The 17,161-nt window shown below is 48.8% G+C and overlaps 1 protein-coding gene across 7 annotated transcripts in view; it reads left to right on the forward strand.

The window, feature by feature from the left end:
• NFATC2 (nuclear factor of activated T cells 2) overlaps positions 1–17,161 on the forward strand; it is a 149,445-nt gene that overhangs the window by 25,352 nt on the left and 106,932 nt on the right. For 5 of the 7 annotated variants that reach the window (XM_045808462.2, XM_045808459.2, XM_045808460.2 and 2 more), the window contains exons 2-3: positions 7,646–8,660; positions 13,701–13,872. In XM_045808462.2, the coding sequence (XP_045664418.1) occupies positions 7,646–8,660; positions 13,701–13,872 (1,187 nt within the window). The remainder of the gene's footprint in view (positions 1–7,645; positions 8,661–13,700; positions 13,873–17,161) is intronic. The other 2 variants (XM_045808463.2, XM_045808464.2) reach the window with 1 other exon arrangement.

A 17,161-nucleotide genomic window follows, 5' to 3' on the forward strand; every position in this document is an offset into this window, starting at 1 on the left:
CTTGTGCCCTCCCCTCCCCCCAAGGACAGACCCTGCGGTGGTTCCCTAGCCGGGTTTCTATTTCGGTCATTCTATTCTGCTTCCTGAAAATTCCACCCGCCCGTGGCTCTAGGCGGAGAAGATGTTCTCTTGCTGTTCCTTTTTTTCAAAAGCGATCTGTTGGCTGGTGGGTTGGCACTGAACGGCCACCTCAGACTTGGCCGTGTGTCCCCAAGGGTGAGCAACAGGCCCGCCAGAGGCTCTGGGAGGAGAGGCGCTGGCAGAGACCACCGCGCGGCCTCAGCGTGATTTTAAAAATAAATCGTTGACTCAATCCTGGGGCAAATGGAGGGACTGTGACTATTTCAGAAGAAAGGAATCTGTGTCCTTAGCTGTCAGTCGCCTCCTGATGGAATCCCCAGAGCAGCTCCAATTCTTGGGGGTACCTCCTAATCCCAGGGTTGGGGCGAAGGTGTCACCATCCAAGGCATAGCCCCTTTCATGACTAGCAGGCGAGACTAATGGTTAGGAGGTGGAGGAGCCGGATGGCCACTTAGAAGCTGTGTGACCTTGGGAAAATTAGTCACCCTCTCTGAGCCTCCTTTTCTCTGTTGGTAACACTTGGAAACGGTATCACCTGCTTCACAGGGTTCTTGTGAGATGAACATTAAATGTGTACCCAGTGGTTCTTGGCATAAAGTGAGTGGTATAGACATGGTAGCTATCATCAGTTTTTGTTATGGTGAGTAGCAGCCCAAGTCACTTACACTTTAGTAAGATTTAGTTGATCAGCTCCCAGATAGCCCAGGGGAAAAAGTAAAAGCATAAAATGGAAGGGGTTGGAGGCCCTCTTGACCTATTCCACATATTTTTTGAAGGATACCTGAAAAAGATTTCCCAGGGTACTGACTAATCCATCTTATTTTTATTTTTTAAGATTTCATTTACTTGAGAGAGAGAGAGAGACAGAGAGAGTGAGTGAGAGAGGGGTGAGGGGCAGAGGGAGAAGCAGACTCCCTGCTGAGCAGGGAGCCCCAAGACTCCAGGATCAGGACCGGAGCTAAAGGCAGACGCCCAGCCGACTGAGCCACCCAGGCGCCCCATCTTATTTTTATAAAGCATTCTTCCCTTTTTCTTGTAAGTAGGCCCTATGCCCAACGTGGGGCTCAAACTCAGGACCCCGAGATCAAGAGCCGCACGCTCCATTGACTGAGCCTGCCAGGCGCCCCACCCTTCTTTCCTCTGATGCTTTTGGGGACACTGGGGGCTAGTGTGTGTCGTGCTGGCAAGTTGTAAAATAAAGCAGTGAGAGCTGAGAAAGGGGGAATTTCATTTAGAAAGTCTTTCTTTCTATAATAACAACAACAACAACAACACGGTACACTGATAGAACCGGTTTCTTGGGTGCTTATCCCGCGTGTCTCAGGCTTCATGTGGATTCAGTGTCTGGTCACTGACCTCATCACCGTGAGCACTTGGGAGACTGGTCCTGTCCTGCAGTCTCTGACCGGGGCCGGATGCTGGGGGGAGCGCCCGGGAAGCCGAGGACGGGGAGCGTGCTGAGACTCAGGACTTCCGATGTCTGCTGCAGACAGGATGTACCCGCTGGGGCTGACGGTGAGCGGGTCTGTCCTCGCTGAAGCAGTTTGGGTTAAGGGCCCGGGTGAATGCTTCCGTCAGTCTCTGGGGCGTCTGCTGTGTGCAGCCCCCGCGTGCGGCCCCAGGGCCGTCCAGGATCGAGCAGGGGTTCTCAGCTGGCGCGGGGGAATTTGTTCTGCCTGGCCGGAGGAATTTGGCAATGCCTGGAGACGTTTTTGGTTGTCACGACTGGGAGAAGGGTGGGGGTGTCACTGGCATCTCGTGGTTAGGGGCCAGGGGTGCTGCTGCACACGCCACAGCCCCCACACGAAAAAACTCTCTCGCTCTGCACAGAAGCAGTTGCTGGTTCCGAGGCTGAGAATCCCTGGCCTGGTGCTTGGTGGTGCTCTCAGGCCTGCCCGGGTTCGGGCTGTGGGACCTCGGGCAAGTTAACTCACCTCCTTGTGCCTCAGTTTCCTTATCTGTAAAAGGGGAATATGCAGTGCCCACCTCATAGGTGGTTATGAGGATGGAATAATTCGCTGCATGTAATGTGCTTACCACAGTGCCTGGCATATAAGCTCTCAGTAAATGTTAGCTGCCTCACAGTTTATTATTAGTGACTTAGGATCCCTGTCTGCCTTCAGAAAGTTCAGTCCGGTAGGGAGACAGACAAGGGAAGCTATAATCGATAGACTTCATTACGTGATTCTGTAGGTTCTGGGAACACAGGAAAAGAGCTCCTGACCCAGGCTAGGGAATCACGGAGGGCCTTCAGGAGGAGGTGGCCCAAGTATAATCTTGACGGACGAATAATGGCTTACTATGAGGATAGGAGGTTTGGAAGGGAGTTCCAGGCAAGGGGAACAGCATGTACAAAGACATGGAGGCACAGAGGACTTAGAACAGCAACCTCTGAATCACCTCTCATAGCTTCTACCTTCTTCCTCTCTCTGAGCACTGATGCCTTGAGTGTGGGCTAGGTAGCTCCCACGGCAGATGAGGTGATTTTTATGTGGTCCACTGATGAGTACATGGCATGTAACAAGCACCATTTTTTTTTTTTTTTTTTTTTTTTTGCAGCGCTACTTTGCTTTGAATGAGTCCAAGGCAGAGTCTCGTTAGGTACTCGTGTGTCTTTGACACCTTTCTTTCTAGCACTTGCCATTCCCTGTCCACCCCCCCTCCAGCCTTAAGAAAGGTGGGCTTCCTGGGGCTGGGGAAGCGCTCTGCATCTATATTGTGGTTGTGGTTACAGGGGTGTATGACATTTGGCCAAACTCATCGACCTCTACCTCGTTGAAATCTGTGTATATAAGTTCTGCCTCAATAAAAAGAGAGCTTTCAGGGGCAGAAGAAGAGGGGGCCTCAGCGTAGACCCTTTGGCCGGCCACAGTGTCTCGAATCTCGAATTTAGTAACTTTTATTTTTATTGTGTTTTTACCCTACCTTCTATTTACGGACGTGACACAGATTTTCCACTTGTGGTAGTGGTATAAAGTTTCCTTTTAAAATTAAAAAAAAAATTAAAGTACTACGTGAGTGAATTTAAATATAGAAATATTAAGTAAATAATATTTACTGGGGGTACCTGGATACAGCAAGGATCATGCAAGTGGTAAAAAGAGATTTTTGGGAGCCCTTCTGACAATCTGGTGGCCCTAAGGTACAGCGCACTCCGCCCAGTGGCCGTGTGGGCATGGCCGGGAGCCCGAGGGGCCGGCTGGGAGGGGGGCCGTTGTGCAGGGACAGAGAGCCGAGAGTCCTAGCCGCTTCAAGTGCGGTGCTCACGGCGAGCCGAGCGTCTGGGGTGTTTACCGTCAAACACCCCGAGGGCCGAGCACGGAATGATGATAAATTTCCTTCGCGTTCCCTGCTTGCTGTGACGCTTCGAGAATCTTGAGAGGAGAAAGAAAACGGAAAAACTCTGCTGCTTGGATTAATTAAAACCAGTGTGCATGCTTCGGATGCTTTCGCTCAGCAAACCGGCCTCTCTGCTCGGCGTTGCTGCCAGCGGGCGTGAGTGATGTGTGTTTTCATGGCCGAGTTTCTGGGACGGCTCACGTCAGGCCTGAGGGGGTGTTTCTGATGAGACGTGATGCCGTTCATCTGATAAGGCCGGAATTTTTGCAGAGAGATGTTTTGTGGTTTGTTGTGCTGGTTCACAAGGCAGTGGATCATCAGAATGTTGTCAGACGTGGATTTGGTGTTGATTTCTCGCTAGATTAAAAATCTGTGCTCTGTTACCTGCCGGGAAGGGGTGTGTGTGTGTGTGTGTGTGTGTGTGTGTGTGTGTGTACACGCACGCACATATAGATGCAAGATGTGATCGATTGCCTCTTCGTAAGAACTTGAGACCCTACACACCCCAGCTAGAAAAACCAAAGCCTTTCACAGCCAGAAGTGACCAAGGAAACCGATCTGTTTAGTGCTGTCCTATAAATGGGAAGGTTGAGACGTGGAGCTGGTGGGGGACTTTTCCAAGGTCACACAGCTATTTAGTGGCAGAGTAGGACTCGATCTCAATTTCCTGCTTTGGAAACCAGGGCGTCATCACTACATATCCTGTCATGTCACGGCCATGCCCCGCCACCTTTAAAAATATGTTTCTTTGGGGAATTGTCTTTCTTTTCCGTCTCCTTCCTGCTACGCTTCTGCTGCCTGATTCCTTGGTTCCGCTCCCTGGAGGAAGTCCCCGTTACCTGTAGCAGAGAGAGCCTATGTGAGCAGCAGCAGTGGGCGTGTGTATCCGTGTACGCATTCTTTTATCCTCTGCTTTAATTCTGTACGTGCTGTACGTACCTTGCTTTTCTCCTTTGACACTGTATCTCGTGGTCATTCCGTATCAATGCAGAAAGAACTTTTCCAACCCTTAATCTAGCGGTATTGTATCCCATGGTATGAGCAAACCAGAATTCAACCCATCCCCAACTGATGGACATTAGGTTGCTTCCAGTCTTTTGGGATTACAAACAGGGCAGTATTTTTTTATTTCTTTAGGATTTTATTTGAGAGAGTGAGAGAGAGGGCAAGGGAGCACAAGCAGTGGGAGGGGAAAAGGAAGAGGGAGAAGCCGACTCCCCGCTGAGCAGGGAGCCCAGTGCAGGACTTGATCCCAGGACCCTGGGATCATGACCTGAGCCAAAGGCAGACACTTAACTGATTGAGCCACCCAGGCGCCCCCAAACAGGGCAGTATTAACTAATCTCATGCACACTTCATTTTGCACATATGAGGGTTTAGCTGCAGGATAAATTTCTAAAGCAACATTGTTTGGTTCCGAAGGTACGCGTGTTGGAATTTTGATAGGTATTACCAGATTACCCTCTGGAGGATATATCTTTCTACCTTTAGGTTTGGATATTAGCATCTTTGAGTAGCAGTTTAAATATTTCGTTTAGACTTTTGTGAACTCACTTTTAAAAAATTCATTTAGCCAACCAACACATATTTTTTTTTTTGGGGGGGGGTGTCCTGTTCAACTGCTAGGAATGCATTAGGGGGTAAAAGAGTCCTCATAGAATTTCCTGTTGGTAGGGGTGGAGCTGGAGGTTGGGAGAGAAGCCGGCAATAAACAACTAACTTCAAAATTACTTAATTGGAATTTTGGGAATTGTATGGAGCAGAACAGAGAAGTGTGAGTGGGCTCTGATCTAGCCAAGGAGACCAGGAAGCCTTCCCCAGCACCTGACCCTTTAGCTGGAAGGAATGAATAGCTTTAGTTACGTAGAGGAGGGACCTGGGTGTGGCAGGGGGAACAGCAAGTGCAAAGGTCCTGAGGCAGAAAGGAGGTAGGTGCTTTCTAAGACCAGAAAGACAGCCAGTTTGGTTGGAGTCCAGGGAGAGATGTGGGAGAGGAGAGGGAGGTGAGGCCAGAGGTGGCAGGCTGGGCTTGGCTGGGCTGGTCTAGTTGAGGTTGTTCATCTTTACCCCAAGAGCTGTGGGAAGCCATTTCTGGGCTCTCACCTGGGCTGGGGACACCATCTGGACCCCATGAGAGCAGCTCAGCTAAGCCAGGCAGCATTTACTCCAGGATGGTCCCAGAAGGGCACCAGGAGATTGAGAATCACCTATGCAGCCAAATCACCTTGGCCGCCCAAGATGAGGCCCAGTCACACAACTTTAGGAAGATGCCTCGTTTCTGGCTGGATGGACCTTGCGCATGATTTTTCTATTGTTCGCTCTCACTCGGCAAATGTTTATGGACAGCCTGTACCAAGTGCCTGGCAAACAATGCCGAGCCTCAACGGGTACGGTTCCAGCGCTGGTGTAGCAGACAGTCTATAAAGGGCCAGCTGATCAGTATTTTAGGTTTTGTGGGCCATGAGAGTGTCTGTCGTAACTAGCAACTCTACTATTGTAGTGCGAAAACAAGCCATAGACCATATGTAAACAAATAGGTGCGTGGGTGCATTCCAATAAAACTTTATTTACAAACACAGTCTGTGGGCCGGATTTGGCCCAGGAGCTGCAGATTGCCTGCCCCTGATCTCTCCGGATGAGATTCCCTCCACAGATAATACCTGATGTGGCGTGAGCTGGTAACAGGTGTTAACAGAGAAAAGATGGCAGGGGAAAAGCGTGGAGAGGGAACAGACACATGAAGAAATTAAGGGAAGCAGCCATGCGAGGATCTCGGGGGTAGAGTCTCCAGCGGAATGAACAGCACTCGAGAGCTTCAAGGCAGGGGCTACTTGAAGAATAGTGGTTAGCGGGGCTGTTGCTGAGTCAGGTTGGGAAAAAGTGGGGAGATACAAGTGGTGAGATGGGCCAGGGCTCGGGGACAAGTTGCTAAGGACGTTAGAGCACGTCTAGGGGAGCTTTTAGAGTTTTGCAGATGGGCGTTTCAAGAGGCTGCTGTGTGGTGAACAGCCTGGAAGGGGCAGGGTAGAAGTGGGGAGCCCAGGGAGGAGGGGACTACAGTCCAGGTGAGAGAGGACGGCTCGTGGCTTAGGGCAGAGGGCTTGTGGTGGAGAGGGAGACACGCATGCCTGTGGCTTATGTTTTGACAGCAGGGCCATTAGGGTTCGCTATGGATTGGACATAAGGTGTGTGAGAGAGAGGAGTCAGGCGGGTCCAAGCCCCGATAGGGAGGGTGGAGGGGCCTCTGCTGAGTAGGGGAGCTTGATGAGGGGTCAGGGTGGCGGGAAGAACAGCTCCTTCCCTCACTCAATCCACTCTCCAGCGTGGCTCCTTTCTAGGTATCAGCAGAAGGCCACTACTAAAGAAATATTAGATCCTTCTACACGCACTGTTTTCAGTAGCTTGGGAGACTATAGAGCCATGGCTCTGCCTTTATGAGGGCCGAGGGGCTTGCCTGTGCGATTGCTTGTCCTGCAAATTCTGTGTCTTTGGGTGAATCTTCCCCTCCCTGGGCCCCAGCTTCCCCATCTGTGAAATGGCACAAGAGGAGACGTGACTCAGGAGTCCTGGTTCTAAATTAAGCCACTATTTACGCTTGGTGTAAAGGGCTGGGATTTGAACCCGGAGCCCCTTGGACTCCAGAGCTGAGGCAGTCTCCCTCCGCATCCTCTGGCCGTACCAGACATGCAGAATGATGAGATGAGCCTAGGTCAGTGGTTTCTAAACTGTGGGTCGTGACCCGGAAATCTATTGAATGAGTTATGACCAGCATTTCAACCAAATAACCCCTCCAAGAGGAAAGATAAGAGTGTATTGTAGGTAGCAGGGTAAGTATTGTTTCGTGAAGCTTTTGTTGCAGTTTCCAGTAGATACGGTGTGAACTGAGTTGTGAAATAAAATGCATCTCTCCCAAGGGTTCCATGGAACCGGAAGTTTGGAAGCCACGGGCCCAGCACGTCCTGCATGGCTTGGATGAGCTGTGCTCTGTGCACCTGCGCCAAAGTCTTTCCACTTTGGTCTCTGTCTTCAAGGAATCTGGGATGGAGTGGCCTCCCTTTCCTCTGGCGAGGGAAGGGGGCTCCAGCTTGGGGTTTGGTGTGGTGGGGATTAGCAAAAACAAAAACAAACAAAAATCAGGAGACAAAACCCAGCCTGTAATTGCTCTGCACGGGAGTTCTGTTTTAGAGGCTTAAAAAGACCCCTCCTTCCCCCCTTCTCTTTCCAGAAGAACCGAATGCACATAAGGTCGCCAGCCCACCCTCCGGACTCGCATACCCCGATGAAGTCCTGGACTATGGCCTCAAGCCATACAGCCCCCTCCCCAGTCTCCCTGGCGAACCCCCCGGCCGATTCGGAGAGCCGGATAGGGTAGGGCCGCAGAACTTTCTGAGCCCGGCGGCCAAGCCAGCGGGGGCCTCGGGCCTGAGCCCTCGGATCGAGATCACTCCATCTCACGAACTGATGCAGGCAGGGGGTCCCCTCCGCGGGAGAGACACTGGCCTGCTGGGGGAGCAGCCGCCCCTGGCCGGCGTGGCCGCCAGCCCGCGGTTCACCCTGCCCGTGCCCGGCTTCGAGGGCTACCGCGAGCCGCTTTGCTTGAGCCCCGCTAGCAGCGGCTCCTCTGCCAGCTTCATTTCCGACACCTTCTCCCCCTACACCTCGCCCTGCGTCTCGCCCAATAACGGCGGGCCCGACGACCTGTGTCCGCAGTTTCAAAACATCCCTGCTCATTATTCCCCCAGAACCTCGCCAATAATGTCACCTCGAACCAGCCTCGCTGAGGACAGCTGCCTGGGCCGCCACTCGCCCGTGCCCCGTCCGGCCTCCCGCTCCTCGTCGCCTGGTGCCAAGCGGAGGCATTCGTGTGCCGGGGCCTTGGTTGCCCCGCTGCCCGGAGCCTCACCCCAGCGCTCCCGGAGCCCCTCGCCGCAGCCCCGGGACGACGGCGCTCCCGCTGGGTACCCCCCCACGGCTGGCTCTGCCGTCCTCATGGATGCCCTGAACAGCCTCGCCGCGGACTCGCCCTGTGGCATCCCCCCCAAGATGTGGAAGACGAGCCCCGACCCATCGCCGGTGTCTGCTGCCCCGCCCAAGGCCGGCCTGCCCCGCCACATCTACCCGGCCGTGGAGTTCCTGGGACCCTGCGAGCAGGAGGAGGGGAGGAGCTCGGCCCCCGAGTCCATCTTGCTGGTGCCGCCCACCTGGCCCAAGCAGCTGGTGCCTGCGATTCCCATCTGCAGGTGAGCGGGCTCGGGAAGCGGTCTGGTCCACAGTTTACTTTTAGGGGACGTTTTCTGGTTGGGGGGGCGCTAGACAGGGTTTTCATCCTGGCTCTCCGCTTACTGCCTGTGAGAGCTTGGCAAGGAAGTTAAATTCTCCGAGCTGTGGTTTCCCCATCTGTACGATAGGCATAAGTGTACCTTACTCACCAGATTTGTTGTGAGGATGCCTGCGATCGCTGGTAGGACACTTGGCCGATTCATTCATTCACTGAGCAGGTGTTTATCAGACACCTGCTATGGGCCAGGCAGGCACTGTTACAGGTGTTGGGGAGCCCGTGGTGGACAAAATGGGCCAAAATTTCTGCCTTCAGGGAGCTGACATTCTGGGAAACACAGAGCAAGCCTTAGTGTGTGGAATTTACTGTCCTCTTGTAAGAGGAGTTGATGTCATTGGTGTCTGCTATGTGCCTGGAAAGTATGAGCCACAATCCTCAAGGAGCTTAAAATAGTGGTAAGCAGAAGAGATGCATGTAGATGGCATTATGTACCCTTTGGGGTCTGTCGGGACTGGTTTTGAGTCCCAGTTCTGCCACTCACCAGCTGTGTGATCACAGGCATTTCTGGTGCTGCTCTCCTGCTGTGCCCATGGCAGGCATCACTAATCAATCAGGAGCCTCTTTCTCATTGAGCACCTTTTCTATGCTGTTTCCAGGGCAGGCATTGCTAATCAATCAGGACTCCCTTTCTCACTGAGCACCATACTAAACCTTGGCTCATTCCCTATGAGATGAGGATAATAATGGTCCCACCTTAGCATGTGTTTTGTTTTGTTTTGTTTTGTTTGCAAGGATTGGGTGAGAGGATATATATCAAGTTCTTGACATGGAGCCTGCACAAAGTAAGAATACAAAAAAAGAAAAAAAGGGGCAGCCATTATTTTTATAGGGGAATTCTCTTATCACTATGAGGGAAGCACTTTAGGAAGTGAGCCTTGTCCTAGGAGATTGAGCTCCCAATGGTTGTTAGAGGAATGGCAGCGACAATCACCAGTATTTAAGGGTGCTTGCTGTGTGCCAGGCACGGTTCTAAGTATTCCGTACGTACTGTTTCATTCTTCTACAAACCTGGTTGGTATTATTTTGTTATTTTTTTATTTTTAAAAGATTTTTATTTATTTCAGAGAGAGAAAAAGAGAGAGCACGAGCAGGGGGAAAGGGGAGAGGGGGAGAGAGAGAGAGGCAGACTCCCTGCTGAGCAGGGAGCCCAATGCAGGGCTTGATTCCACGACCCCAGGATTGTGACCTGAGCTGAAGGCAGACACTTAATGCGCTGAGCCCCACAGGTGCCCCTGGCTGGTATTAGTTTTATCTTCATTTTGATGCCGAGAAAAATGGGGCTCACCGAGGTTAGAAGCAGATGATAGTCCATGAAAATGAAGGTAAAAATAATCCCAACACTTTGAAAACCATGAGGTAAAGGTAATAGCATGAGGCTGCAGATCCTTTTTTTAAATTTTATTTATTTTTATATTTTTTAAAGATTTTATTTATTTGAGAGAGAGTGAGAGAGAGAGAAGGCACATGAGCAGGGGGAGGGGCAGAGGGAGAGGAAGAAGCAGACTCCCCTCTGAGCAGGGAGCCTGACATGGGGCTCGATCCCAGGACCCCGGGATCATGACCTGAGCTGAAGGCAGACGCTTCACCAACTGAGCCACCCAGGCGCCTTTATTCTTTTTTTTTTTTTTTTTTAAGATTGATTATTTTAGAGAGAGAGGGAGCAAGTGCAAATGGGGGAGGGGCAGGGGAGAGAATCGTCAAGCTGACTCCCCGCTGAGCATGGCACCCGTGTGGGGCTCCATCCCAAGACCCATGAGATCATGACCTGAGCTGAAACCAAGAATCGGGTGCTCAGCTGACTGAACCACCCAGGCGTCCTGAGGCCATAGATTCTTCAATGCATGTTTACTTTCAGTAAATGGAAGCCTTTTTTTGTTTTTTTTGCAAATATTAAATTGAAGACCAAAATAGATCATGGTAGAGCTGTTTTGATTAATGGAATGAGAGTAGACAAGGGCTTTGTCCACCAGGCCTTGCTTATCCCACCGCAGACCGAACTGGACCACAGGGGGCTTCGGTCCAGCCCCACCTCGAGAACAGTTCTGAGAACACTGGTGCCATCATAGGCTGATTGGTATTCCTTAAAAAAGGAGTTTCTGAGTTTAACAGTTAAACAGATATCTTGATTCAGGGGCCACTCCCAGCTGTGGACAGAACAGGCAGTGATCTCAAAGGCCATTTGGCCACGGAGTTACGAGTTCTGTGACCAAAGTTGTATGGAATCACCTTAGGAAATGCTGAGTAAGGCCGACCCTGGTGCAGGTTGAGAAACCTGGGCTTGGTGAGGTGAGGGGATGAGCCCAGGATCACCCCACTAGTTAACGACTGTGTTGGGAACTTAGAACCTCGGGTTCTTGACTCCTACTGATCAGTCTCCAGAATGTGATTCGTGTGATGATTGAGATTGGGGAAGAACATTGACCTAAAATAGGATCCTGCTGCATTTGTCTGAGACTTTACTGTTTATTAAGACTTTATCATTTTTCCGTCCATCTCCATTCTGGGGCTGGATCCAGATGGCTCTGAATGCTAGTAGAGGACCTTTGTCCCTACAAGTGCCAGTTTGTGCCAGCCGAGGAGATATTTGTAAGAATTTTCTGTAAGAGTGAGAGGATAGGGTGTGCAGGGAAGTCTCATGATAATAATTGTCTCAGGCGTGCAGAGCAGAGGGCTGAAATTCACATGCAGCCTTTCACATTGGCTCTGATGGTCTAATTCTTAAGATTGTATTGGAGTCATGAAAGACTTATTCTGGAACCAAAGAAAATTTGAAGTTGATGCTTAGACATATCCCACTGGATCTCCTACTCCTTGATTTTTTTTTTTTTGATACTTCAAAGATAATACAGGGGTGAAGTGATTTTTTTTATGAGCCTTATTTTGCAAACTTTAAAAAAATGTAACTTGCATGCATAATGAGAGTGCAAGTATTTAACACACACAGCCCCTTGGCTATAGGCAGAAGCTGAAGGCATGTTGGCACTGAAACTAAGGCGGACGCTCTAAGACTTCAGGGTAAGGGGGACTTCAGGAGGCAAATAGTTGCAAAGAAGAGATGGAGATTTGCTTGCATAGTGAGGATATAATTTTAAGTTGGATTGTATGTTCAAGTTGGGCTCCAGCCCTGATGGGGTTTATGGGGTGCCGCTCCCCCGCATCGCCCCTTGGTACAGCTGTGATAGAGAAGGGATGGAACTGGTTTCATTACAAATGCTTAACTAAATCCAGTTGGTAATGTCAGCTTTTAGCAGCTCTGGGCTTAGCGGGAAAGAATATGCTGATTGGATTAATAATTGGTATGCCATGTGCAAAATCGGACACAGTGGCACAAATCCATGTACTTGCAACTTTGAAGCTACTTTGATTTTTTAAAAAGATTTTATTCACGTAAGAGAGAGAAAGCGCACGAGAGAGGGGAGGGTCAGAGGGAGAAGCAGGCTCCCTGCTGAGCGGGGAGCCCAACTCGGGGCTCAATCTTGGGACTCCAGGATCATGACCTAAGCCAAAGCAGATGCTTAACCAGCTGAGCCACCCAGGTGCCCCTGAAGCTGCTTCGAATATATAGGGCTTCTTTGAAATAAAACTGCTCATTCATTCATTTATGTATCCATCCAGCCATCTACGCACCCACCCACTGAATACCTATCAAATGTCAGGTATTGTTCTAGAGTCATTCTATAAGTGAGAGGTTTTCTTGGCTGTATTTTAAATAAATTAGTAAGGTAAGAGGTAGTGTAGAGATGTGCATGGAGCACTGGACCGAGAGTCAAGACACGTAAGTTGTAGCCTTGGCGTGTCTTGCTTTGTAATCTTTGGGAATTGTCTATGTTCTCTGAGGCTTTGAAGGGATGGTCTAGATAGATCATTAAGACCTCAGTGAACTCTTAAATGACATAATTCTAACCATTTATCAAGTACCTGTTGAGTGTGCTGGGTAGGTTTAAGATTCTATAGGAAAATAAAACTTAACGCACATCATTACAACTTCAGATGTAAAGGCATATACATCTAATACTATAACCACAAGTAAATTAGATTGTCTATAGGAGATAATTATTTATTTGAAATATGAAATAGATATAGGGAAACATAATTATAGCCTAATATTTATGGAGGAGTTATTGCACTAAGCTCTTTACATGATCTCAGTATCCCCATTTCTCAGTTGAGGAAACTAAGGCCTAGGGAGGTAGAGGCATCTGCTCAAAGTAGTTAGAGGTGGAGCTTGGACTTGGACTTGGGTGGGTAACTCAGTCATGTTCTTGACATTTACTCTTCCTTTAAATTTAGGGGTCTCTAAATTTAGCCACCTCTCTATGGTTAGATGTTCTGTACTTGCCCTGATAAGCAATGGCTATGACTGGAAATGGCCTCTCTCTAGAATTAGCTTTTAATTGAAAGCATCAGACTTGGAAATGAGAGCTGAAATAACCCTCCAGTGCCATCTGGTCCATTTGCTATGTTATTATAAAACACTGAAGATCAAAGAAGTGAGGTTACTTGCCTAAAGTAACGTGGCACATTAGTGACATACGTGGGCCCCTGATTTCCACTCCAGTGTATCTTCTCCCACACTTACTCTTTTGGAAAGGGAGAACATTCTGGTAAAAGGGTGATTTTTAGAGGTAGGAGGTGGTACTCTTCAAAATTCCCAGAGAAAAAGAAGCTATAGCCGTTAGAAATACCCTAGAACTCACATGTAATAAAGTTAGCTTCATAAACTGTTATCATCAAAGATGGAAGAGAAAACAAAGAAAAAGATCTCTACCTTGTGAAGAGTCCTACCTATGCTGTCTGAGAAATATATGCTTCCCAACAGCCAGTATTTTACTCATGTACCCACTGGACATGATTTTTCAAAAAAGGGACCATTTACATTTATTGTACAGGTTGACTGGTTCTGATTTCTCATACACTTGGCTAATTCTGTTTCCCCCTTCAGCATCCCAGTGACCGCATCTCTCCCTCCGCTGGAGTGGCCGCTCTCCCACCAGTCGGGCTCCTATGAGCTGCGGATCGAGGTGCAGCCCAAGCCACATCACCGGGCCCACTATGAGACGGAAGGCAGTCGAGGGGCTGTCAAAGCTCCAACTGGTGGCCACCCTGTCGTTCAGGTACGGACTCGAATTCTTTTCCGGTTTGTGTCCTTCATTTGCCACGAGGTGAGCTACTTCCGCTCGTCCACTGCCTGTTGCTTGCTGGGCTGTGGTATGCGTCTCAGGCTCCTACTTGTCTGACGGACGGGAAGATCTGACGTGGAGCTAGTATCAGAAGCTAGTCCAGTTACGCAGAGGCCAGAGAAGAAAGTCTTCCTGAGCTGGATAAGGATAGAAATGATATTCTTGCTCAAGCTACTTCTTCCCTTCTCTTTCTGATTGAAAAATTGCTAGATTTTGCAGAGATTTGTGTATTGACAGGTGGTGTCTGAAGCCATTTTTTTGTGTTTAAATCTCAGATGTGAGTCCACTGAGGAAATTCCATACGTTCTTGCAAAATATAGGAAACTAGGAGAAAATTAAAATTATACGGAAAATAACGATTCTTAGCATTTTATCTATTTCTTGTTGCCTTCTCTATTCACAAACACGGCAGTGACTATTAATGTACGTTTATGTGCTTGATGTTACAGTGGTTGGTACTCTGATACTTTCTTATATCATACTGTGAGCATTTCCTCCTGTTTGTTTGTTTGTTTCTTTCTTTCTTTCTTTCTTTTCTTTTCTTTTCTTTTCTTTTCTTTTCTTTTCTTTTCTTTTCTTTCTTTCATTTTGTTTATTTATTTGACAGAGATAGAGACAGCCAGCGAGAGAGGGAACACAAGCAGGGGGAGTGGGAGAGGAAGAAGCAGGCTCATAGCGGAGGAGCCTGATGTGGGGCTCGATCCCATAACGCTGGGATCATGCCCTGAGCCGAAGGCAGATGCTTAACCGCTGTGCCACCCAGGCGCCCCCCTCCTGTTTTTTTCTTAATCATTATCTTTTATGTCTGTGGCTTTTGATTTAACCTCAGACTTTTTTTCTTTTTTCAAAATAAGTAGAGAAGTATGCAGTTTTCTACCAAATAATTAGAGTTGAAATTATCTTTCTCAATTGTGTAATCTGTTCAACCTGAGGCTGCTGATCGGTGCTCACCCACCAACTCAATTAAGGAAAACCTTCAATACATATAAATTTACCTTTTATTTGTATTTGCCTTGAAGTGCATGTATTCTGTGATAAGAACTCTATGATGTGTTAGAACCCTCTGGAGAGGTTGTTAACAATGCAGATTCCTAAGCATCCCCTGAAACTACTCAATGAGAAACTACATGAGGGAGCTCAGACAGGCAAAAAACACAAACCCCCAAACCCTGAAATCTCCACAGGGGCTTTGGGTATACACACCTGGTTACAGACTTTTATGTTAATATTAGGAACTTGCAAATCCCAGCAGTTGCTTTTTCTAGAGCTGACATCATCGCTATTTTGGGATCTGTGTCTCTTCCTTCTTTTTCCCTCACCATGAGCCACATTTTCCTCTTTCTTTGCATGTCTAGTAATTGTTGATTATCTTCTGATAGTGTGATGATAACATATATATCAGACATTATAGAGACTCTGGATTTTGTTATCTTCTGCGGAAGGCAGTTCCATCACGGGCTGATCACTATGAACTTGTATGGACTTGATTTTACATCTTGTGAGGGTGGACCTGTGGAAAGCCCAAGGTATTGCTCCCTCCTGCATCAGTCTCGTTGAGACTTGGGTTTAGACTATGTCAGGGTGGGTCTCGGGAAGCCTTTCTTTAAGGCATACCCTTATTTCTAAGGCATAACCTTTTTGGATGCTTGGTGGGGGAGGGGACACCACGCTGGTGGTATGGAAACTGTCCTCAGGTGGAGAGCTGGTGTGAACATGGGCTCACCTCCTGTGTTTCCTTTTCCTCAGTGACCACAGTCTTATGCTGCCTGCTGTCTAGGGCCTGACGACAGTTGACTTACGTATGTTTGCCCTCACTTAACAGTTGTTGATGGTGGGAGGGCTGTTCTGATGCCATTTACTTTGTCATGCATGAAAACTGCTTTTTTTGGGAAAGGAAGTCTTTGTATCGTTATTGACCTAGGCTTGTCGGTTCTAGGATGGAGACTTCTGGCTCGGAGGGCAACGTTAGTCTGTGGGTTGGAGTCAAAGCCTTTAGTAGTGATAGAAAGAGAAACTCACTTAAGGCAGATTAGAAGGGGGATTTAGGGGCTTGTCCGAGGAGACGTCTACTGCGAAACCAGGCCAGGAGGCTCGGGAAGACGCTAGACTCGAGAATGGTCCAAAATGTACTTCTTTGTTCAGTCAACCCATTCAACAAGTGGATTCACTCTGCAAATATTTGTCGAGCACCTTCTTTTTGCTATATATGTGCTCGATACTAAAGTACAATGAAGAATAGAAAAGAAGTTATGGTCTCTTTCTTCATGGGGCTCATGGTCTAGGGGGAAAGAGTCCTTGACTAAGTAGTCATAAATGATAAAGGTACCAACGGTGGCAAATAGCGTAAAGGAAAAGAACATGAGGCTCTGGGTGTGTGAAATGGAGGAGCCAATGAAAAGAAGGGAAGAGCAGCTGCTAAGATTTCCCTGAGAAGGAGACTGGGGCTGAGCATGCATCGGGGGGAATCAGCATGTGCAAGGGCCCAGAGGTAGAAAGGAAGTGGAGGGAACCGTGTCAGAGGAACGAAGGAGCCCAGTGTAAGTGGAGCGGGAAGCCCGAGGGAGCGGGAGGAGGTAGGCAGGGGCCAGAACATGCAGGGCCCGGGTAGCCTGCGGCGGCGGTGGGGGAACGCAGGAGGGGTAGTTTGGCTTTATCCTGAGATGTGAGAAGCAGGAAAGAAACGTGATCTGATTTAGGCTGTGATAAGACCCGGTTCTGATTGCTCCATCTGGAGTTGGAGCTAAGATCAGGAGAGAGTTAGCAGGCTCTGTCCATGGTCTCTGTTCTCTTAGGGCTGCGTGGTATCCCCATTCTCCGATCACTCATCAAATGTGGGTTGAGCACTGCTGTGTACGAGACATGGTTCTAGATTCTGGGATATGGTATGAACAAAACAGCAAGAACCCCTCGGCCCTCATAAGCTTCCAGTTGAGCAAAATGATCGTTATAGTAGTTGACATTCAGCATGCGGTTACTGTGGGCCAGACCTTGTTCCAAGTGCTGTATGTGTTGACTTATTCAATTCTCAAAGGAGTCTTAGGAAGCAGCTTACAATTAGGTCAAGGAGAGGTCAAGGAACTTGGTCAGCGTCATAGCTATCGAGTGGGCCTAGGATTTGGACCGCCAGGTCTGAGTCTACCTGCTACACAGTGTTCCTGATTTTTCCCGTCTCCCTGAAGACCATCTTTCCCTGACTCCACACTCTTACCAAGCTGAGAAGGCC

Source organism: Ursus americanus, chromosome 22, assembly GCF_024610735.1.
Source record: "Ursus americanus isolate L20-20 chromosome 22, mUrsAme1.1.p, whole genome shotgun sequence".
Classification (NCBI taxonomy): Eukaryota; Metazoa; Chordata; class Mammalia; order Carnivora; family Ursidae; genus Ursus; species Ursus americanus.